Source organism: Prosopis cineraria, unplaced genomic scaffold (assembly GCF_029017545.1).
Source record: "Prosopis cineraria cultivar Desert tree isolate PC_DT_omini unplaced genomic scaffold, ASM2901754v1 PC2, whole genome shotgun sequence".
Taxonomy (NCBI): Eukaryota; Viridiplantae; Streptophyta; class Magnoliopsida; order Fabales; family Fabaceae; genus Prosopis; species Prosopis cineraria.
This window is the reverse complement of record NW_026555333.1, coordinates 41,006,963-41,032,038: the sequence shown is the minus strand read 5'-3', so window position 1 is coordinate 41,032,038 and position 25,076 is coordinate 41,006,963. Positions and strand designations below refer to the sequence as shown.

The 25,076-nt window shown below is 28.2% G+C and overlaps 3 protein-coding genes across 4 annotated transcripts; all 3 read right to left on the bottom strand.

Annotated features, from left to right (window-relative positions):
• Positions 1–746: 746 nt before the first annotated feature.
• On the bottom strand, positions 747–3,539 carry LOC129302759 (protein SUPPRESSOR OF npr1-1, CONSTITUTIVE 1-like). The gene is made up of 4 exons (XM_054941643.1): positions 3,038–3,539; positions 2,149–2,937; positions 1,230–1,761; positions 747–835 (listed from the first exon to the last, which is right to left on the bottom strand). Exons 1-4 carry the CDS (start codon positions 3,263–3,265, stop codon positions 747–749), a joined length of 1,638 nt encoding a protein of 545 aa, XP_054797618.1. The 5' UTR covers positions 3,266–3,539.
• Positions 3,540–3,668: 129 nt separating this feature from the next.
• Positions 3,669–7,634, bottom strand: LOC129304214 (TMV resistance protein N-like). The gene is made up of 2 exons (XM_054943906.1): positions 7,162–7,634; positions 3,669–5,132 (listed from the first exon to the last, which is right to left on the bottom strand). Exons 1-2 carry the CDS (start codon positions 7,626–7,628, stop codon positions 4,697–4,699), a joined length of 903 nt encoding a protein of 300 aa, XP_054799881.1. The 5' UTR covers positions 7,629–7,634; the 3' UTR covers positions 3,669–4,696.
• Positions 7,635–14,375: 6,741 nt separating this feature from the next.
• LOC129303820 (abscisic acid 8'-hydroxylase 4) lies at positions 14,376–20,854 on the bottom strand. Of its 2 annotated transcripts, none has more exons than XM_054943359.1 (10): positions 20,550–20,849; positions 19,077–19,398; positions 18,679–18,828; positions 17,467–17,668; positions 17,268–17,347; positions 17,054–17,137; positions 15,818–15,896; positions 15,581–15,687; positions 15,347–15,465; positions 14,376–14,645 (listed from the first exon to the last, which is right to left on the bottom strand). In XM_054943359.1, the coding sequence occupies exons 1-10, from the start codon at positions 20,801–20,803 to the stop codon at positions 14,531–14,533; spliced, it is 1,512 nt and encodes a 503-aa protein (XP_054799334.1). In that variant the 5' UTR covers positions 20,804–20,849; the 3' UTR covers positions 14,376–14,530. The 2 variants fall into 2 exon arrangements, 1 of the variants encoding a protein (XP_054799334.1); XR_008591543.1 differs by having other exon boundaries at positions 14,628–14,645; positions 15,347–15,468; positions 20,550–20,854.
• Between the last annotated feature and the right edge of the window lie 4,222 nt (positions 20,855–25,076).

Sequence of the window (25,076 nt, the reverse complement as noted above, 5' to 3'; positions counted from 1 at the left end):
CTGTTGAAGGGCATGCACATAATTAATTTTGTTCCCTATTAGTGCTTTACAACAAAGAATTAGTGAAAATAAAATTAATCATGAAAAGGATCATGTAAAGATGAAAAAAAATGTCACTAAAGAAAGCATACAGATACCCATGTCAATAAAGATAATGCGGCCTCTGCACTGTAGGTAAAATGTTTAGACATTCGAAATTGCTGTTATTGATTTTTTTTTTTCAAAAGTTATATAGTTAATCAAATATATTTTAATCACCTATTAATGCACAATGTCAGCTCATAATATTAACGCACAAAAATAAACACTTTCTGTTAAAAAATATAAAACATTTTTAATCAAATTTCATCCCAATAGAGTAATTACTTTTTTTTCAACTAACCTTATCTTTTCATATTTACTCTTATTAAATATCCTATAATAAATATAAAGTCATTATCAATAGGGGTATTTTTTTAAAAAAAAGATAATAATTATACCTCAAAAGATTAAAAATGTCTTACATTTTTGAACATTCAACTCCTAAAAAAATACGTTACGTTGCATTTTTGAATGGAGGGAGTACAATATATATATATATATATATATCCTATCTTTTCAGAGAAATGGATCCTTATCCATTTAAATTGATCAATAATAAAAAAAAATTATTTATATTAAATCTGATTTGATAACCAAAAACAAAGGAAGACAATGCAAATTTAAAGTTAATTACAGTATAAAGGGAGAGAAAAGCCAGGATATCATTAATTACCATCATTATTAGTGCATTTTGGATTCACATCATCACCATCACCACCGCCAGCACCATATGAGATCTCTATGATTTCACAATCTGTGTATCACAATTAAAGGGTTGAGGGTATAACAGTGAGTGAAGCACCGCCAGCACCATATGAGATCTCTATGATTTCACAATCTGTGTATCACAATTAAAGGGTTGAGGGTATAACAGTGAGTGAAGCAATATTCAATTTTGTAATAATGCAATTTTGTAAACCAATAAAAACTAGTCTAATTAATAAAGATTTGGTCTATAACCTACAAAATCATGGATTTAAATCTTGTTATTGATATGAGAATCTTGTTAGTGGGTGATATGATTTATAAATATTTTTTTAAATTTAAAGACATATTCTAACTTTAATGAGCTCTTGAAATTTAATTCATCTAAACTTTTTGTTAATAAAATAATTCAAAGTAGTGATGATACAAGGGAAGAATATTACTTTGGTCACCACAAGGGGAAACCGATCGTTCATAAGGATTTGTAAATCTGAAATCTTCCTTCTGACTTAGTTGTTTAATTACATAGATTCCACTCTCTTCTATGATCAAAGCCTTATCCACACGTGAAAATGCATCAACCTCTATATTTACATGATTCCACTTATTCTCTCGGCAAGCTCGTTCCATTTTATAATCAGGTATGTGATCCTCTTTTATATTGTACACAATTACATGTTCAACATTTGGTGTGCTCCGATCCCACAAATTACGATAATATACTTCTTCACCATTGATGTACACTGAAGCAGACATAGAAGAATAGGAATGATTTGATTCAAGAGAACCATCTGTTGCTTTAAAAAGAACACAAAGGCATAGAGGTGGGAAGTGGTTACGAAACCAAAAAGAAACAGATCCTCCTTTTCTTCTATGGCCAAACCAGTTTGGGATGCTTGCCATGGGCACACAAAAATATATTTCTCGAAGGAAAAAATTGGTGGAAGAGTGTCTACTTGGAGCTCCAAGTAAATCCTGTGAATCAGAACAAGCGGTGAGCAACATAACACAAACTCAATGGAAATGGATATGTAACTGTAAGGAAAAACAACAAAAAGAGAGAAATTGATGACTGTTGGGAAGTGCACAAATGATAAGTGGAATTAAAAAGAATAAAATTATTAGAAATTATAGATGAGTAAGAAAAAATGATAAAAGATGAATCAAGAAATTTAATGTGAAAAGACCCAATATGAGCTAGAGACTGAACATATATAAAGTGGCTAATAAATAATATCCTATAGAATCTCAATTACAAGTATAATAGACATATGATAGACTTTAAGCCAAAATAATATGGAAAATAAATAAAAATAATTACAAAAAAATTATAAAGATTTGAGTCATAATCTCAACAATTACCTCACTCAATAATAAGTTCTTGGACTCCAAACTCAATGACATGCAATTTATTGCTCCAACAAGTCTTACGTATGGTGGAATCCCTTCAACTTTTCTCAGAAACTTGCACTCATTTAATTTGATGTCCCGCAAAAAATGACATTCTTTTATCCATGAGGGCAAAACTGTGAAATTATTTCCCGTCAAGTTCAACCGTTCCATATTGGTAAATCGACTAAGACAACTTCTAAGGAGCTCATCTGAGATGTTACATCTTGGGAGGCAAAAATTAACCCTGTTGGGACATTGCATGGACCAAATTGACTGTTGATCCTGGGCTGATATCACCTTCCCGTGATTATCAACTATGATCCGTTCTAGTTCTGGCAATAGAAAAATGCTATTTGGGATCTCAATGACCTTGTGCTGTCTAATCCATAAATCTCTGAGCTGAGTAAGATAGTAAATCGACCAAGGCAATTTTTCTATTCCAGTTTCAATTAAAAATAGCTCTTTTATTTTCACTTCTTCAAGTATTTCCGGAAAGTCCTTCAGACGTGAGCAATGATTAAGACCAAGTTCTTTAAGAGATGGCAACTTGATTTCACATGGAAAGGTCTTAAGCCGGACACAACTTGTTACATCCAAGATTTCAAGTTTTGCTAGATAACCAATTGAATTGTGAATTGCGATTAAATTCTTACAATGTTGAAGGTCTAATTCCTTCAAATTTATGAGATTCGATAGATCAGGAATCTCTGTAATATGTTGGCAACTTCTAAGATTTAAAATGCCCAAATTATTCGAAGTCTGCAATAACCAATAAAGCCATCTAAAAATTTCAATAAAGAAATTATCAAATAGATGCTACCTAACAAGAAAATGATCATAAGATAGGGTTCTTATATACCTTAATGATTTCCAGCGACCTCAGATAACTATGTCCAATGTCAAGTACGACAAGCTTCTTTGGATGAAAATCAAGAGGCAAAAATGAAGAAGGATACCTTTGCCACTTCAACACTTTTAAACTGTTAGGAAGATACTTGGGACTTGTTGAACATTTTACATCCTTAAAAATAAGAACTTTGAGGTTTTTCATACTCTTGAAGGCCTCTCCATCCCATTTTATTTCCATGCATTTGGACAAATTGTCTTGAATTATGATACTAACTTCATTTGTGCCCTTTCAAGCCAATAATAAAATCAAACTATGAGATATTAGAAGTTTCATGCATATATAATAATAGATAGAAAGCTTTTTGCCTCAAAGTCAAAATCAAAGATATACTGTGAACTAGGCCCAAAAAGGAAAAGAACATGTACTGTGACATTAAGTAAATGAACCCATTGGAACTAGGGAGAATAACAATTAAGTCTTAAAATAGTGAATTAATACAATTAAGTCCCCGATAATACAAAATGAATTATAAATATTAATTCAAACAATTACAAATAGGAATTTCTATTATAATCTAAAAGTTATATTTAATATTTAAATATTTATCTATAATTAAAACTCTTAAATTTGTAATAATTTGGATCGATATTTTCAATTGACATTTCAAAAAAATTTGTCAAGGACTTAATTGGTGTTAATTCATTGTTTTGAGACCTAACTGTCATTCTCCCTTAGAACTACCCCGAAGACCCAACTAGACAGAAAAATCCATTTATTTATTTAATTCTATTCATTCAATTTATAAAACAAAAGCATGAGTGAATAACTTCACATTACAAGAAAAATAAATATAAATCTCATCAACAAAATGAACTCTTCCAAGAAATTGTGAAAGAACAATAAAATTATAAGACAGAGAAAAAGTAGATAATTTTAGTTACTTAATGTTTTGTCAATAAAATTATAAGACAGAGAAAAAGTAGATAATCTTGATTACTTACTGTCTTGTCTTCTAAAACATGAACAATATCATGATAATACCATAATCTACTACGTCTTCCTGGCTCTTTCGTTGATTCTTGGCGAACAATTTCTCTTCCCATATCTTGTATCAAATCATGCATTTCAATACAACAATTCTCAATCTTTACAAGACATTTGTCCACCAACACTCTAATAAAATAACTTAGGTCATCATAGTCATGAACTACTTCCACCATATGTTTGACATATTCCAAATCTTTCCCTTTGAAAAAACAAGCAATATCAAGGAATATATCTTTTTCAACTTGATCTAAGCCGTCATAGCTCACTCTCAATTTTTGTTGAACGTCATTAGGTGGAATTCTTTTATATACGTCTAACATTGATTCCCACTCATTAATAATCTTTCCACATAAGTTAGAACCTATTACTTCAAGGGCTAGTGGAAGGCCTTGCGCATAAGCTATTGCATGATTCAAAACCTTTAGGTACTTCGGATTTGCTGGGTTACTTTTAAAGGCATTTGAATTCAATAATGTAAAAGATTCTTCATAATTGAATGCCTGAATATCATAAATTCTTTCAACTTCATGTCTTGTAAGTAAATGTTTATCTCTTGTTGTTATAATGATCCTACTCCCAACACTTAACCAACTGCTCTCGCCGGCTAGTTTTTCTAATTGCTCATATTTTGTCAACATTGTCCAAAATCAAAAGAATTTTCTTTTGTTTGACTCTGAGTTTTATTATTTCAACACCTTTTTCAGCATCTTCTATTTTGACGCCCACTCCAATATTTGAAAGCATTTTCTCTTGAATTCCTTCCAGGCCTTTTTTCCTTGCATCTTCTCTAATTTCAGGGAGAAAGCACACATTGTCAAAATTACCAGCAATTGAATTGCACACCGCACGTGCTATTGTTGTTTTACCTATCCCTCCAATTCCACAAATTCCTACCATGTTGACCATGTCATTTGACCCAATTTGTAAAAGAGTGTTTATTTCTTGCACCCGAGACACTATTCCAACATGATGTTTAGGTAGAGAGTAAAGAACCCTATTAATTATTTTTGATATTTCATCCACAATTCTCTCGATCAACTTATGTTCATAATCTTTCCTGAAAAATCACAAAAGTTCATATAAGTGCTAATTAAAGAGCTAGTAAACAGGAAGACCCAGCTTGTATGGATAGTGGCAAACACATGACCTTGAGCCAATGGGGACATAATTATGTAAGATGTAAAAATGATTATTTAATATATAAAATAAATATTTAGTTTTGTCAAATAATATTAGAAAAGAAAAATTAAAATGATATTTTTATGAAAATAATCAATTAATCAAAATTTAAAACCTATTGTACTTAAGTGAAATATAAAATGCCAAAAAAACTTTGAATTCAAATATATTTTAGCTTGAGTCTAGTATAGCAAGTTTTTAAGAATTCCACCTATTCCTTGTAAATTTTTCCAAGTTTAGTGGGAACGCTTGTCCACTCTCACACCAAGGGTAGAGACAGGGGGATCAAGGGGAGCCAAGCCCCACAACCTTTTTAATTTTTTCTTAGTAAAATGTAAGGGTTATATATTTTTGGCTCCTTAAATTGACACATTATAGATTCATGGAGATATTAGACAGAGTTCTTATTTCAATTCTATATGTAGTTTTTTACATATGTATAGTTCTCATTTCCAATGAGACAATGCTACATATGCTTTTAAAGAATTTATATTCATTTAATTTTTCTTTCATTTTATATTTGATGAAAAAAATTATGAGAATTATTGACAAATTTGGTCAAGAATTGCAACAAAAATCCCAAAATATATTGAATATTATATGCTTGATGCCTATTATAAAATCATTTATTCAAAAGTTAAGAGATTATGGTGGTTAAGATGTTCTTCTAAAAAAAAAAAGTTACTTCTTTCTATAATAACAAAGTTATTGAAATGTATAACATTAATGGTTTTTACTTTGATATAATTTAATTTTATAGACATAAAGATTCTATGACAATTAAGTATTATTAACATTTTGATAAATTTACCACTATAATCAATTATCTATTAAAATAATTAAATAATAAATTCAAGGAGAAAGCAATAGAACTTCTTTGACTAAGTACAACTTTGAATCTTAAGGATATAATTGAATAATTTAATGCATAAAAGGAAAATAAAATCTTCACTAATTTAATGATAAATTATATCAAGAAAGAAATTGTAGAAGAGTTTATCATATGCATGATAATTAATGATTTTTTATTCCATGAAAAATTAAAGAAAAAACTTTAAAAATTAAAGTTCATATTTATTTTTGTTATCTATTTGTAGAATTGAATATTGAATATATACATTGAAACATTTATTTTATTTAGTAACATATTTAGATTTAACTTTTCTTCAATTATCATATATACGATTCATCATCTCAACCTCTAATTAAAATTTATAGCCCCACCCCTACAATTATCACTGCCTGCGTGTGCCACTGCATATGGGCTTAAGCTCAAAATCTTCTTTACCTTAAAATTGGTTATTTCTTCATGCTTGACCTTTATTAATCGGTCTCAGGGCTAGGTTTGTAAGCCATTTTTTATTCTTTTATTTTGAAATTTTTTTACACAATGATATTAAATATTCTTTTTTAAACAAAAATTAAAAATAAGTTATATAAATTCTAATTTTGTGGGAAAAAATTTCTAATTTTAAGACATAAATATATATTCCAAAGTTCAAACTTAATTTGAAAATTTGAAAATTTTATCTTTTAAGGATAAAAACAAAAAAAAAAAGGGCCTTAACAAGCCCCTTGAGCAAAATTTTATCTTTTAAGGATAAAAACAAAAAAAAAAAGGGCCTTAACAAGCCCCTTGAGCTCTAGCTTGTTTTTATAAGGCTTAAACATGACTGAGCTTAGAAGCCTAATTACATTAATAAATTTTATTTTTTTTCAAGTTCAGCCATAAAAAATGGGTAGCCCATCAAGCCTAACTCATATTTGCAGCTTTAACTAATTACTTTCATCCTATTCATGTTTCATATGCAAGAAAAATAAAAGCTTTGCCTAATCTGTATTTATTTACTTGAATCAATGCTAGTAGGAAAAATACAAAAAGGAAAAGGATAAAAGCAATGATTTACCTGGGATTATGAGGGAAGCCAGAAAGATTAGCTATTTCATTTAGTGCGAGCTTCCAAGCTTGTATCTTCCTTTCATTAGCCCTGAAGTTTCTTTTATGCATAGTCAATGCACGTCCATAATTCTCTTTTTGATGTCGCACCTCTGATGGATCCACGTCATAAAATATGGGCAAAACCAACTGATCCTTCCCCTTAACGCATTGATGGATCTTGACAAGTTCATTGAGACAATATGTTGAAGAAGCATAAGTGTTAGAAAATACAACAATAGCCATTCTAGAATTTTCAATTGCTTGGAGAAGTGTTGGCATGATTTCATCTCCTTGTTCTAGCTCTTCATCATCCATGAAGGCCCAAATTCCCTTTTGCATTAGAGCATGATACAGATTTCCTGTAAAACCATAACGCGTATCCTCACCTCTAAAATTGATGAAGACATCGTATTTCCAAGAGGCTAACCTTGTCATGATGGCTTCCTAGTGGAAGATCAGAAACGAAGACATGAATGCTAATTAATTTGTTGGTCTGAGTAAGTGCTTGTGTGGACGTGGGAGAGGTAGAGTGAGTGGATAAGAAATTCAGTGGATTGGGACCACATGTAACAGTTAGGCCTGATTTCCACATTTGGGGAGAAAAATATCTGATCTTGGGACTTTTGGTAACAGTTAAGGACCACAGACACATGTACTGTAGTACTTCGGATTTAGGATTTGATAATGCGACCAGAGCTGCTCTTGCATCGACCATAGAAATACCTGAAAGGCCTCGGGATTTTCTCAAAATTTGATGTTAACGTAACTTGCACGAGTAGAAAATAGGCCATTTACACCTGCATGTCTACACCGGTTCAGGTGTACACGGTGTAGAAATAAAAGGCGGTAGATATTTTTGTGGTCACTTGCAAGCCCGACACTTTTGTGATCAACTGAAAACGCTTGCAACCTTTCTCTTCCACTCACTTTATTCAATTTTTTTTAAAAAAACAACCTATGGATCCTGGTTTTATATATATCATGCATGTTTTAGATTCCATGATTAAATAATTTTTTTAGAAAACGTTGATTAAGATTATTTATATAGGATTAATCAAAATCTTCTAAAATTTCCTGAATTTGAAAGCGTCTGAGTTGCATGAATGTAGAGCAATCTACCTCCTTAATTGTATATGAAGCGTAAGTTAAGATTAACTTTATAAATATTAGATATTTATTTTTTTAATACTCTATGTTTTATTTAAATTTCATGATAGAGCACTGAAAATATATTATATGATTAGGGAAAAGCACCACCCATGAAAAAATATATCTCAAAAAAATCTCCCACAGACTTGGATCTTTTTAAACGTAAGTAATTTCAATTCAATACTTTTTATCCACAATTATTTCATATATATTTTTGTTTATACTTATCGTTTAATTTTTAATTTTCAATACCATCACCAAATAGGGAATACAGCGTGTGGATATTATATTATTTGTTATATGTATGAGATTAGTCAATCTAAAACTAATGAAAATTTACACATAGTAAGTTACGTTGTTATTTATTTTAATAATACTAGTTTTGTGGGGCTTTAGAATTTGGATATGTAATGAACATCTGATGAAAATTTATAATTTTTGGACAATGAGTATCCCTATACTAGTGAAGACATAAGTGACATTCAAAAAAATTTAGTAAGTTATCTGCTTCAAGAGCTATTTACATAGTGTTTTGATAGTTGGTCCATTAAGTAAGAATTTTAACAAAAACAATGGAAAGTAGTTTGTTGAAATTTGGCCATAAATATTGATATTTGAATAGGTGACAATAGTTTTGTTATTCCATGGTATGCTTAATTTGGTATATTTTGTTGTGATGGTGTATAAATGACTATCAATATGAGTTGCTATTTGCTAGATTTTCGTTGTATAAATGGCTATTTCTATGGCATACTTTGGCAGGTTCTATTTTGATTATAAAGCAAATGCAAATTATATATTTAAAAAAATTCTAAAGGCCACATCACAAATATTAAAAGAGAGACATCGTATACATACCAAATCATGTCACTACTATTAAAAGGGAGACATGGTTTCTCAATTCGTGAAGATGTAGGAGTGAGAAACCACGTCCTCCTTATTAGAAGGGGGCCTTATTTCTATATAAACTACATTCTACTCACCAAATATTTTTATAAACTACATCACCTTTATATCAAGGGCGACGTGGTTTGTCTATAAGCCACGTCCTCCTTTATTAATGTTTTCTACTTCATAGATATTTGTGATATAGATAAGTCATAATTCTAAATCATCCAGTATGATGTCTCCTCCAATTATAATATGGAAAGACCTATAAATACAACATGAAAATGCTATTTTGTAGTGGCAGTTGAAAACAGGACACACATATAAACATACACACACATCCAAAAATGCAATATACACGCATGCGCAAGCACAAGTTTATTTGAAACTGTGAGCCAATCTCCTATAGCAAGAAAGGAAAGTTTCTGCGTTACTAGCTAAAGTGAGAGATTTTTGAGGCAATTAATGAAACGAACCTGGACGGCGGAGTTCATAGCATAGCTAGTGTCGCCTGTTCCTTCGTTCATGTGAAGTACTTGCTCAACCTTCATGTCTTAGCTTCGCGTGACAAAATGTTGAGAGTTGAAGGGACTAAGAGATCAGTATGTGGCGGAATAGGACTCTTTCCCTATGTATGTGCATGGGCCCAAGCTTTGGTCTCTCTCCATGTATATAATACCATGCCCCATATACATGGCCATATGTTACTGGGACCACGGGGAAAAGAAATTGTGAAAAGTGTGATTAATTAATGTGCTCCTATTATTTCCGGTAAATTGTGCGTGGTAATGAATTTTTTTTCTCCTTTAAATTTGTTTCAATTATCAACTTGATCCTTACTTTTAAATTTTTATTATTATACACAATTAGTTTTTATGATGTTTTTTTCTTCAAACCATAATGATCAACTGTGCATAATTATGAAATTTTGGGATAAAATTTAAATTTTAGTTATCAAACTAATAACTGAGGAAAATTTATATAAGGGGCCAAAAATTTTATTTTCCCAAATATAAAAAAATTAGGATAAATTTTTTATTATATAAATATATGTTATGTAATGAATACCTTTTCTAATAAGTTATTCAAAAATATACCCTTTTTTCAAGGTAAAAAAAATGCATGTTTTGATATATATATATATATATATATATAGCCAGCATAATATATTTAGTCTTATACAGCCTGTTTTCAATCAAATCAAAACACAACACACTGATCATTTTTATATTATTTATTCTATAATAAACTCTTATTATTAATATTATTAAAATATTAAAACCAAACTGTATTTTGATTTGATTAGATAAAAAATACATATAGTATATAAAGCCAAGTATTTAAGTCTTACTCTTTTCAAATGAGTCAAAACATGTGAATCATTTATATATTATTTATTCTGTAATAAACTCTTATTATTAATATTATTAACATATTAAAATTAAATTATTTTAATTTGATTGGATAGAAGTACATTAAGTATATAAAATTAAATATTTAAATGTTATTTATATGATAGCATATTCTCTCTCTAATAAATATATATGCGTACCAAAAATGAAAATATTAATTTAATTAATTTACAATTTTCCCATTTAGCTTGAATTCTCTACTACAGATCTGCATTTGGTTCTCATTAAGATTGATGAGCACGGGCGTTCATCACCCTTAGAGGGTGATCTTGATCCTTAATTTTTCTTCAAATAATCTCTATCATTGATTTTAAAATATTTTTAATATTATATTTATTAAAAATATTTGGAAGCCAATTTTTCTTAAAATGTACTCTAGATATAATTTAAAAGGTCCAATTTAATATTAATTTTTTTATAATTTTTACATATTTTATTTTAATAAATATTATATTAAAAATATTTTTTAAAAAAAATCAAGTTAATGACAGAGATTATTGGAAGAAAGATAAAGGGCCAAAATGACCCTGGGATGATGAGTTGATAAGCATAGAATGCAAATCCATTTTCTACACTGGAGTACTTTACCCATGTGCGCTATAAAATAAACATAAAATATCAGAAACATCGATCCAAGTTGAGGCCTCCCGTATTGAATATAATCAAGCTTTGAGAAAATAAATTAAATAATCAATACTAAAATATAATAATATGAAATAAATAAGATTACTTCAATACTAAATGTATATTGTTATATGTTGGCAAAAAAAATGTATATTGTTGTAATAATGAATGCTTGTTATTTATTTGAATTAATTTCTTTTATTTTTAATTGAATAAAATTTGCTTATATTTTTTGTAATTATAAACTATAATTTACTTCTTATAAATAGTTAAATAATCAAAAAAAAAATTCTTTCATTCAAATGAACTTTTTAAACATATTTTGTATTATATTTGTAGTACAAGACACAAAAGTCAATATATATGATTTAAAATGTGCATGCATTGTTGATATCAGATTCTTTATAACGTGGAAAAATTTCAATAAAAATACTTTGACCATAGTTAATACACTAAAAAGAAAAAAAAAACTTTCAGTGACAACTTTCAACTACAACAATATATTTTTATTACTAATTGTCAAACTTTCAGTGATGAGAAGTATATGTCATCACTAAAGGTCTAAATTTCAGGGACGACATATAAGTCGTTGTTGAAAATTGACAATCAACGGCAATTTTTTAGAGTTGTCGGTGATTATTAACATATTTTAAAATTTGTTATAATTTCTTCAAAAATAATATTATAATTAATATATTATAAGTTTTAGTGGTGACATATAAGTAGCCATTGAAAGTTGACAATCAACGGTGACATTTACAATAACTGCTGAAAGTTTGATTTTATATTTTCAACATTATTTTTTCTATTGTTGTTTAATCTAATATTTAACTTTTTAAGCCATTAATTTTATTATATTATTGTAATTTTATAATGAATATATAAAATAACATAATGAGTTTTCATTTAATATAGTTATGGTTAAATTACAATTTTAAAATAATAAAATTATTTTAAGATAAAGTTAAAGTATTATTTAATGCTAATGAGTTAAAGTAAAGAATTAAACTAAATTATATTATTTTACGTTAATTTTTATTATCAAGTAATGTTTGGTTTGATTCAATACAACTATTTAAGCCAATTTAGTTAATTGGTTTTGGTCAAATGACACCAAATCTAACTAAATTGATTGATGCATATCCCTATATGAAGTGATAAATTCATTCAAAAATCTAATGTTTGATTTTTTAATTTGGAATGTATATAATGTGGTAATGAGTCTCTATTTTCAAATGTTTTATAATTAAATTGATATTTTATGCAATAACATTACTTGTTTATAATAATTAGACATGTAATAGTTAAATTTATTCATTCATAGAATAATATTTCATCTAATGTAATTTTTCAATTTAAATTCTACATTTAATACTGGTAGCTTTGAAGCTTGATGTCGGTTTAGATATTTTCAATTTGATTGCTAATGATAGGAAAGAGAAAGATGAAAAGAAAATGAGATATTTTAAAATTTTACTTTTAATTTATACAATATACAAAAAATATCTATGCATATGATGCTATATGATTTTTTTTTGTTTGATGCTATCTTGTGACATAAATATAAAAAAAAATAGATAATATAGTGTATAATTTTATTATAAAATTATAATTTAAAAATGAAAAATAATTAAAAAAGTAAAGTGTAATGTAAAAACAACCCAATTACATTACTTAAGAATTATTGTTAATTAAAAGTAAAAATAAAATTTTAAATAAAACTAGCTAAAAAATAAATAATTATGAGCTAACATATAATTATCTATATTTTGACTATTTATTCTTAGATATTTTTTATATTATAATAAAAAATATAAAAATTAAAATAAATAATATAATAACCTCAAGAAGTAAAAAAATTAAAATAAATAATACAAATGATATTGTATCAACTATATTAATAATTTCCTTTAGAAAAAATAAATAATATAATTTGCAATTTGAATAAATTAAAAGAATTAAATTGAACTATTTAATGATAGTAATGAGATTTTAAAATATTTAATATTTAATATATATGTGTGTGTTTTTCTAGTTTAATATATATATATATATATATATATGTAGTAATAGATTGCAAGTTCATTCCAACTTAATAACAAAATGATGGGACATAAAAAGATGAGGTCATAGGTTTAAACCTTAAAGGAGGCAACTTGTGTAATGGCAATATAAATTGATAACATGTGGCGTGAGATGGGATGACACATGAAGGGTGACATGATGCCATGTGAAAGGATGAGGTAGCGACATATGGTGAGTAAAACCAACATTACTTTTCAACGACGACAAAAAAGTCGCTGCTAATTGATAGTTTTATAGCGACAAATGTTACTGTTGATACTTAACATTTAGCAGCGACAAAATTATCGTCGCTGATGTGTGATTTCTACAGTGGCTTTTATCGCCGTCAATTCTCAACTTTTAGTGGCGACTTTTTTTTTACAGTAACAAATTTTTTGTTTTACATTCTTAACTTTCAACGGTGACAATAAAAGTCACTGCAGATAGAATCAGCGATAAGAGCTCTCACATCGACATTGTGACAACTTTCTATCACCATTAAATTTTTTGGGTCGTTAATAACAAAGAAAGCTTTAGAAACTCCAAAATTTCATTGTAGTTCAAATGTATTGGAATGAACTTAGAATATTGAGGTAAATTACCTGACTATCCCTACTTTCTTGTCCATTGATTTAAGTTATTCATTTTCATATATATTATTGTTCATCACCTTATATTAAATTATTCATTAAGTTGCCGTTTAACCGTTTGTTGTGAAATGAAAACAAGTCAAGCACTCACCCGCAAAGGAACCAAAAACAGACTTAAAAAATATGTAACAAATAATGACAGTAAAAGATTTAAAAAATTATAAAAAAAAGACTAATGAAATTTTTTGGTCCTTATATATTATTTTTGAATTTTTTATTATAATTATTTTTGTTTTTATGCAATTTTGTATATGCTTTTCCATTATTTTTTATCAACTAATGATCAAAGTTAATTTTTATTAATAATAAAAGATTAGATTATACTATTTTTAAAAATTGAATGAGCATATTGCATTCAAAATAAATTTAGATCCCAAATATTTCTGGACATACAGTTTATAAGGTAATTTACCAATTTATCCATCATGATTTACCCACATAAATAATTACAATATTATAAGACAGGGGATTATATGCTTTTTCGGAACATAAGTGGGTTACATATACATATGTGGCATATAAAGTAGTGAAGGTCATACATATTATTGCATCACATAGCATTGTTGCTGTCCTTTATTGATGTCAGGTGAACTGGACACCCACTTCTTAGCTTTGAAAAAAGTGCCCATTTCTCTATGCTTGAGTCAGGATCAGTCACCTTCCACCTTAGCAGATAGAAAAAGCATAGAGAAAATTACAATTAAGATAGTAAAAAAATTAGTAATAAAAATTGAGAATCATAAAATGGTGAAATTAATCAATCTAAATATCATGATTTTTTTAGTTTTTTTTTACCATTTGATTTTTAGTTTAAACATAATTTTTTACTAAAGCACCCCAATTTAATTAAAATACACAATTAGCTAGTTGGTCTTTCACTCATATTGAAACAATTTCTCCCTCAGTTACTCTTATCTTTTCAGTTTTATCCTTATTTAATGCTTATTTTATTTGATAACCTTTAATAGAAAATTCAACAATTATATCATTTGCTAATAACAAAATATTGATGGCAGCTATATAAATTATGACAAGTATAATTATTTAAGTAATATTTAAGTAAAAAATGACTCTGAAATTTTAAAATACAAGACAATAAAACACATTGTAAGAGAGTAATTGATAAAAATTAACTGATTTGAGGGTAAAAAAACCAAATTGACAACTAAAGCAAATACGAGAGACTCAAAGTTTCACAATCCCAATTTTTATAATTTGTTTTATAAATAAAAACGAATCACCATCCAAATTTTTACCCAATAAATATAAATATATAGAAACGGACAAAATATTTTGATTTTGATAATTATGTGGCTTCTTTATTAATTAGTTTCAATATAATAAAAATAGAAAATGAAATACTGACTTGAAAGTGGTGATGAAACGATGAAGAAAGACGAGCATCATGGCTTTAGCCATGTTCTTCCCAAGGCACGACCTTCCTCCCACACCAAACGGTAAGAACCCGTGTGCTTTTGACTTGACCTACTTGCAATTATAATTAATTATTATTCAATATAATTAATATAATATTATCTCAAAATTATCAAAATTAATTATTATTATTATTATTATTAATTGGTGACACTAGGTTTCTTACATGAAATCTTGAAGGATTGAAAACGTCTGGATCATCGTACACAGTGGGATCCAAGTGTATTGATCTAGCATCCACGTTGACGTTCCATCCTTTCTTGATTTTAAATCCTGTATGCATAAATATATAACACCATATATAATATATGAGTTTGATTCTTTCAAGTTCTACATATAATATATAGTATAAATTGTAAAGAAGAAAATTAAGATGATAAGTAATATAATTAAAGGTGCATGCCTTGAATCTCGCAGTCCTCTAGTGCCACTCTTGGGAACCACTGAACAACTGATGCCATCCTTAACGCTTCTTTCACCACCTATATGTTTGTGTATAACGCTTATTACTATGGTATGTACACTACATTAAAAAAATCAATAAAACTGATGTAATAAATAGATGGTGACAGTTTTGTAATAATAATGATGATTATTTATAATATCGGTATAACTCATTATTTGTATTTAAGTGAACTAACTTAGTAATATGTAATTAAATTAATTATAAATTCAGAAAATTGAATTGGATAATATGAATATATGAATGTACACCCATATCCTGAAGATCAATATAATCACTTGTAATTGCCTACAACTTGCCATTGCAAGCTACAACCTAATAATCACAGGTACAGGGGCGTGTACTATTGGATACATACATACATACATACATAATTATAGCATGATATATTAAATATGACGATTTTTAAAATTTTAGGATATAGATACATGCAAAAATATATATGTTATATACTCTCTCATGTCCTTATTATAAAGCACATTCTATGACAGATTGATGGTTCGTGATATAAGGCACTTGTTAGGGTTATTAATTACAATTTTCCATTAGTCTTATGTAAACTTATAAACAATGAAAAAGAATGCAATGTAAATGTGATTTTTTTTATTTAAATAAGGGTAAAATTAAAAGTCTATTTTTTTAGACAAAGTTAATAACTTAATCACCTCTTCCTTGGTTATGGTAAGATTATTAGAGATGCCTTATAATAAACCAGAGGAAGTATTTTAATATTTTAGAAGAAGAGTATGGGTATTTTGAGTTTTAGGCAAGTAATATAAATATATTTAGGGAAAACATAACTTTAGATCCTATACTTTGTTTGCATTTTACTATAAGTTCTTGTAGTTTTTTTTTTTTTGTGTTCTCTAGGTCTTTACACTTTTATTTTTTGGTGCCAAAACACCAAAAAACATAAATTTATAGGGACTTATAATACCAAAAAAGTACAGGAATCTATAACAAAATACAGGGATTTAAAGTTATGTTTTCCCATATAATTATAATATTAAACCAAAATATTAATCTTGTCATTTAACTAATAATACAAAGGATAAAATATGTTTCACTTATCATGAAGTATAATACCTGCATCGTATCATACACATATATAATATATTGCTACGTTGTTGAAGTGTCGTTGTTTAGTTTTATAACCTATCCGCTAATATTACTCACCGCGGAAGCAAATGGCATCTCATTAAGATCCTCAAGTGTTAAATTCGAGCTTTCACATTTTTTTGCTACTTGAAGTTGCTCCTTCTGCTCAATTCATAGAATATACCCAATAATATATCTTATAAAGCAGGGAACCAAATTGGACCCCAAAAAAAAAAAAGAGTGAAGAAAAATTAAACTAAAACAAGTGAGGAGATTGAAATTGATGACTGACCATAAGATCGTGTAAAACCTGCTGATTCTCACCCAAGAATTTGATCATCCACGTTATCGCATTTGCTGTTGTGTCCTGACCTGCAATTAATTAATTTCATCCCAAAATTAAAATGTAATACAGGCTTAATTATTTTTGCAGCTAATTAAATTAAATCAGGTAAGTAATGTTTTGTTAGTTCAGTCTTAATTATACGTACCAGCGATTATCATGGTTAATATATTATCTCGGATCTCTTCATCTGTTAGCCTTCTCATGATCGCTTCTTCTTCTTGATTGTTAAATTTATTGTCATTTCGTTCTAAAAGCCGTTCAAGAAAATCTTGATGACGGCCACATTTCTGTCCACTTCTTCTTTCACTCATCGTCTTCTCCAATATGTCCATGATTCTTTTTCTAGCCTGTACATATCATCACTTTATAGATCAAATTATCAATTTCCCACAGGGTCAAATACATAGAAAACTCTTCAAGAGTATATTTATTTCAGTTTTTGTGGTTTCTAGGGAAAGAACTCGAGGACAAGAGTATAATTTGTTTAAAAATTGCCAATTGTCTCAGTGGCAAAACTACCTCTTTTTGATGGTGAGGTCCAAGATTTGAACCTTGCAAATGAAAAATGTTGCCATTACAAATTAAATTTTTTTGTAGTGTGAGTTTTTTTGTTAACAAAAATATTCAGGTGAGCTGAATCCTATGAGCTCAACAAGATCATGTGACATATCTTCAAGTTCAAAGAATGTTTATAAAAATACTTACACATTGCTCATGAATAAGATTATCATATTGGCATTAATATTTGTTCTCACAACTTCATAAGTTACATGCTAAAATCTTATAAATCAAAAGAACCTTTGTAGGCATGTGAGGGTGAGCTACAAATATGAAATTTTTTCCTTAAAAAATGAAAATGACAATTAAATCTCAAAATATTAAATATTAGTGATAGATGGATTCCTTTGACATTTTTTTTTAAAAATAATTTGAAAATGTTAATTTAGACAATTATAAACATGAGTCCAGTTACAATTTCAGAGTTGTATTTGAAACTTGATTAAATGTAATTTTATTTATAATTGAAACTCTTAAATTTGTAAGTGTATAAATTGACATTTTTAACTCATTTTTAGAAAATTTTATTAAGAACCTAACTGTCATTAATTCAATTTTTTAAAAAATTTTAATTGTAATTTTGAAAAAAAAAAAGGACATGGAAATGATGTGAAGAATGAACTATAATGCATTTAGATTTTGTTACTAGGATTAAATATATATTAATTGTTGAGTCCAACTTAATTCGGTGTGAGACTTCTTGCATCAACTTAAATCTACTCATACCTAAGTAGCCCACCAGATTTTATAAGGTGGAGTGAATAGAAGAAATCAATAATTAGAGAAAGAACACACACACCTGAAGGCCTTTATAGAATCTAGTCCACTTGAAACTCAGAGGAAAGGAAAGCATTGCTTCACATACACGACCAACCTCTTTCTGCATCGTCTCCAATTCATCACCGCTCTCAATGCTCAATAACATCTTGCACATCGCTCTACAAGTTATCTATGCCCCCACAAAATTTTTCAACCTCCATTAATTATATTGAACTTGATCCATTAACAAAAATGCATCATGAAATTCTAGGGAACAGATCCTCGGACGTGTTCATGAAGATTATATGTTTTACAAAAGATAATAAAATAACATAAAATATTTTAAAAAGGAAAACTACTAGCTTCACAAAGCAAATTCATGAATAACAACTTCAAAGAATTTAAATCCAAAATTCTAGCGCGCGTATGTATACGTACCTGGAGAGCTTCATGTTGAATAATGATGAGGCCGTGACGTGGCCAGCCATTGAAGGCTTGAAGAACGAGTTGATCAAAGTGTTGAACAAGAGAAGCGAGAGAGTGAGATGAGAACAGAGAAAGGAGATGAGCGCGAAGGAGCTTGTGATTGTTCTGAGAAGCTGAGAGCAAGCTGCGAGGTCCAACCTGCTCAGCTACAGACTTGATGTACCTCTTTGAGAATTTCCCAATGTCATTGTTTAGAATGGCTTTTGCCGATTCCACGCTCGACATAAAAACGTGGGTTTCCCCAAATAACCTCGTCTTGAAGCATCTCCCATATCTGCCATGCACACACATCTCCACTCATCTACCTCAGTTTCTGGAACGATATCATGTTTCTCATAGCTAGAATATTTTGAACACACTATTAAACATAACTTTGATCCATGCGTTCTTACTTATTCCTTCTATCTCAAATTATAAGATACTTTTGAGAAAAAATTCTATATCTCAAAATATAAGACATTTTGGCAAGATTAAGGTTTCATTAAATAGATTTATTTTAATATTACCCTTCCTTTCTTTATTTAATTTTCGTACTTCTCTCTTTTTAATATATTAAATAAAAGATGTTTTTAAAATTTTATATTTTTATTTTAAAAATGATATTTATTGATAAGTGAAACTTTTGTCTAAAAATTTGTGAGGGAGGGAGTACCTTCTCATCTGTCCTACAACTAGCTGTATATGAAGCACAAAAGAAAGTAAACGAACTTATACCTATACATATATGATATGATACGTGTATAATTGTATTTTATGATGTGTATCCATCTATCACATATTCTATCATTAGTATTATTGTATTTTTTTTGTTAAAATATTTCTACGATGCACTATTAGAAAAAATCTTATTTATAAGCGATGAAATTTTAGCAAGAGATCATTTTTCCTCACTAAAAAGCTGAATTAGAGAGCAATAATAACTTAAATCGCAATTTTAACTAAATTTTGTGAAAACATAAACGAGGTATTTTTTATTTCTTTCTAATAAGTAAGAAAATTAGCGAGGCCAGCTTAATTTATCATATCTAATTAGAGAGACAAGTAGTGATATATGCCTATTATTTTAATGTATGACTTAAAAACTTTAAAAAATTAACAACTTTGTTGATAATTTTAAATATATTTATAGTATTTGTTTAAAACTCAAAATATCAATATTTATTCTCTAAAATATTAAACTATATAACGCATGTTCTTCTACTCATATTCTAAAATTTTGAAAATTGTCATATTCCATATATATATATATATATATATATATATCATCTTGTATCATATCCAATACCCATGTTCATGACCCGAACTTCTTAGCTTCACAACAAGTGAACCAAATTTCAACCTTATAACTCGGTCATCAATCATCACTCAATATAAGTGAAACAAGTAACTATATATCATCATCATCATCATGGTTGGTGTAGTTACCGGATTCGACGAGATCGGACAAATTGATAGACTCCTTGAGTGCTATTAATTGCAGCCATGAAATGCAATGTTTCTCCGACAAAGGGAAGGCCTCGATTTCCTGGAGGAATCCCAGTTGCTTCATCTGACTTGTTGTACCATATCAGATTCAACACTCTCTCGCATATTATTGTAACGACGACGACAACAAGAAGGATGCCCCAACAATACCAAGACATTAATGGAATCTCCTGAACCAGTAGATGACCAAACATTTTGCTATGTTCTTCTTACCAACTTATATTCATCATCTGTACTCCTATATATATGTGTGTCCGTGTTGCCTAATTGCATTTGGGACTCATACATTTAAAAGGATGATACGTGTGCGGTTTAAAACAGTACAATTGCGTCAACATGGCAGACATGCAATCATGATTAAGGTGAATTATGATTTTGAGGCTGCGTTCCTCGATCTCCATTAAAACAGTATGGAAGTGGTATATATTATATTTAAATAACTTTACTTAAAAAAATAGTGTGCATAAGTTTGTCTTAAATTACGACCAAGTTACATCTGAAATTTTAGATAACAAAAATTAGCTGTTCCTAAAAATTGTAAATGATAATATTAATTTTGGAGTACTACAAAGACTTAAAAGAAATATTTTTCTGAAATGGAAAGCATGGTATGGTTGTTTTATAAAAATATTTATTTTTTAAATATTGTATAAAAAAAGATATTAGTATGTTTAGTTACAATAATAAAAAGTGATCATCAATTAGTTATTTTTAAATTTTATAATATCTTCCTTAATTTTGGTTTTATAAAAATGATTTATTATTTTCAAGACAATCAGAAATCTACCTTTTTTTAGATTCTAATTAATTTTAAAGGTTTAAATAAATAATATAAAAAATCATAAAATATATATTTTTAAAAAAAATAAGTGGTTTTTTCTTCATAAAAATAAACTAAAACAATCTAGTGGGATAAGTAACATATAGAATATACTTGGAGGGAAGGGGGATGTTCTGCAAAGTAGGAGTCCAAAGTAAAACTAGAAGCTAAAGGCATGTGTCCTTCCTCCCTGGCTTTATATAGAAGTTATAACTAACTTTAACTATACAAATTTTTCAAAAAAACTTTTTCTTACTTATTTAACGTTTTACTTTACTAGTAAAAGTTTTGAAAGGATAAAATTAAAAGACTTTAATTAATAATCCATTTTTTATGCAAAGTATTAAAAAAAGACTACTTTATTTATGAATATTATACAACATATTTTTAAAGGATCATGTTGAAAAATATAAATTTTTTTAGGTCTTTCAACATATAATTAATGAGGTTTTTTCAAAAATACCTTTAATTATATTAGATATCTAATCAATATGATTTTCTAATTGGGACACCTCATGAAAAGATATGTAATTTAAAAATATTATTAGAAAACTTATTAAATAATGTAATTAAGTTAAAAATGCCTTATAATACTTCACAGATGGAATATAAATTCATTTGGCTAACTTATACTCCTTTTATTAAAAAATAAAAGATATTTTTAATCAAATCTCACCTTTTAATAAAGTAATTACTTATTTTTAAATTAAATATTTTATTTTAAAATAAATATCAAGTGATTTATTCATTAGAGGCACGTTTGAAAAAAAATAATGATTATACTTTAAAATATTAAAAATATATTATATTTTTAAATATTTAAACTTTTAAAAAATATCTTACATTTTTTAATAAAGAAAGTATATAATATAAAAGGATATGTAAGTTTCATTTGGTGATACAGTGAAGAAGGATGAGAGGAAAGTAATTTGAATCGGTCAAAAGCAATGGAATTAATTAATTAATTAAGGTGAACCCTATCAAATTAGACGAATGCTCACTTTGCAAATTTCGCCTAATTAATCGTGACTGCCACAAGGACACAGCGTTAATTGTACACAATTAATTCAGCCCCACTTTATTTTTCTCGCGGGGGTACGTCACCATGTGTTTGTTTACATGGATGCTTAAATTCAATAGAAATAGTCAACAAGAGGATAACTGTATTTTTTTTATTTTTTAAATAAAAAGATGTTGCGCATGCATCGTATGATTAAAATGCACGGCCTAGCTTCTTTCTTTAAGACTTCAATTCAAATTCAATGACTAAAAATAATAAATGGACGTATAATTATTTGGGCTGTGAATCAGCCAATTCATCATTGTATTGGGAGACATTAGCTTAGATATTTTTGGCATCTATTGTCATTGCGATCGAATAGTTTACCCTCCATTTTAATTTATACAATATTATTAGGTAAAATTATATATATTAATAAAACTTATTAAATATTTTTAGATAAAATTATACATATACTAAAGTTTATTAAATATATATTTTGCAATATTATTTTTTTTCAAAACGAAAATATAAACATCCAAAACTATTCTTCATTTAATTAATATTCTATTTTAAAAAAAAATATTAAAGAGAGAATATAATGAAATAGGTAATAATGGAAGGAGAGAGATAGACTTTGATCCGCTGCTTTTAATGATATTTGGCTTGATCATGGGTTTGAAAGTTCCTTTAGTGATATTATTTGCACCTCCCATCACAACATTTTCATTGATAAGCTTCTTTTTCGATACTAAGATCTCATTCTTGGCCATATTGGGGTCTATCCAGTAGACTAGACAGCCGGGCAAATAGTGTTGTAAACATTACTCGCACCAAGACTCGCCTTCTCTCTTACACTCACTTTCTCTCTCTAACTCACCAGCACATTTAATGGAGATAACTTGAAAGATTCAATGAAAAGAAAAAAAATCTAATCGAGTGTATGCATAATAACACCCATTATGTGTGTATACATATATATATATATGGCTTTTTAAAACTATTTTGTAGCCACTAACACAAGTGGAGTTTAGTGGGGATAACTAATTATACCTCACAACATCATGTAATAAGGTTTGATTTTTTGTTGGAAAAGGCATTTACATTTAGTGTAGATAGTGTCTTGAATATGCATGATTGCCTTCAATAGAAGAATATTTGCAAATAATAAAAACTAATTTTGGGACTTTTTCACTAAAAAAAATTAAAATGATTTTGCGGCTTTGAATATATTGACTTTATTTTAAATATAAGGCATTTTTATTTAACATAGGCTCACGAAAAAATAATTAGGTGACTAAAATTTCAATTTTGTCTAATTTTACTTATTCAATGCATGGATAACGTACCGTGTTAACAGGGGAAAGCGAAGTAATTCTAATAGAGTTTTTTTTTTTTTTGTCATTATCCATTGAATCCACATCTTTCTCTTCATCAAACAAGTTCATAATACCAAGAAAAAAAATGAAATCAATTTAAATATATAATATTTTATTATTTTTATTAAATGACCAAGTCAGGTTAAGGCCACTGCAACATCCAGACACCTCTGATTATTTTAACAAAATAGATAATAATGTTTTAGGAGTTCTATAAAAAATCACATTTCTATGTCATGAATGAAGTCTAATGTTACCGGGCTGCGGAAAAAAACTATCCCAGCTGTTGTTGTTGTTGTTTTAAAAAAATAAAAACATTTTATTTAAACTATTTTATTTCTTTTAATGTATAAAAAGTAACATTTTTATTTTTATTTCAGGAAGGAACCATACCCTTGGGTGTGCCAGATTGAGTGATAAGTCCATTATTAGAAATTCATCATTACCACCAATTATGTGTGCCCGCATTATTGGGAGGGACCATTCCCATCATCGTTTTCTTTTTCTCAAAAAAAAAAAAAAGGGAAGTATAATTAACAAAAAGAAACAAAAAACGAGAAATCATTCTCATCAACTTTTATTATTGTCTTTTTACACATACGACAAATTAGGCCCACCTTCCATCCCCTTGATTCGCTCAGGCTTCACAGTTTTCCCCCCCTTTTTTTCCATGTGGTTTAAATAATTATCGCTTTCATAAATCTGAAAATGGTACTCGTACACACACATACTATCGACTGCAACCCTACAAAAGTTATATTTTACTTTTAGTACTTACACTTAACCGAAATAAATTTGCAGAAAGAATTCTATTCTATTTTAACCAATTATAGCCAACTAATAAAGTAATCATTCCTCAATACATAATAATTATGAAAGGTAAATATGTTATTTCATCAAAAATTAAAATTCCAAAGAAGTTCTTGAGGACTAAACAATAAGTATCAAATCTCATGATATTTAATTGTCCCTTGGATATTTTGGAGCTATTGTTTTGTTATTTTTCAAAAAAAAAGAAGGAAAAGAAAAGAAACCAGAAATCATTCTCATTCATCTTTAATTATTGCCTTCTTATAAATGATACAAATTAGCCCCACCTTCCCATATATATCCCCATCGTTACTTCCTAGGATTCACAATTTTTTTTCCTTACATTTGATAATGATACTCCTACACACAGTCTACACATGGACTTGAATTTAGTGACTGTACTTAATATAGGCATTGAGTACTTATACCATCTAAATCATTAAAATATAAATCAATGA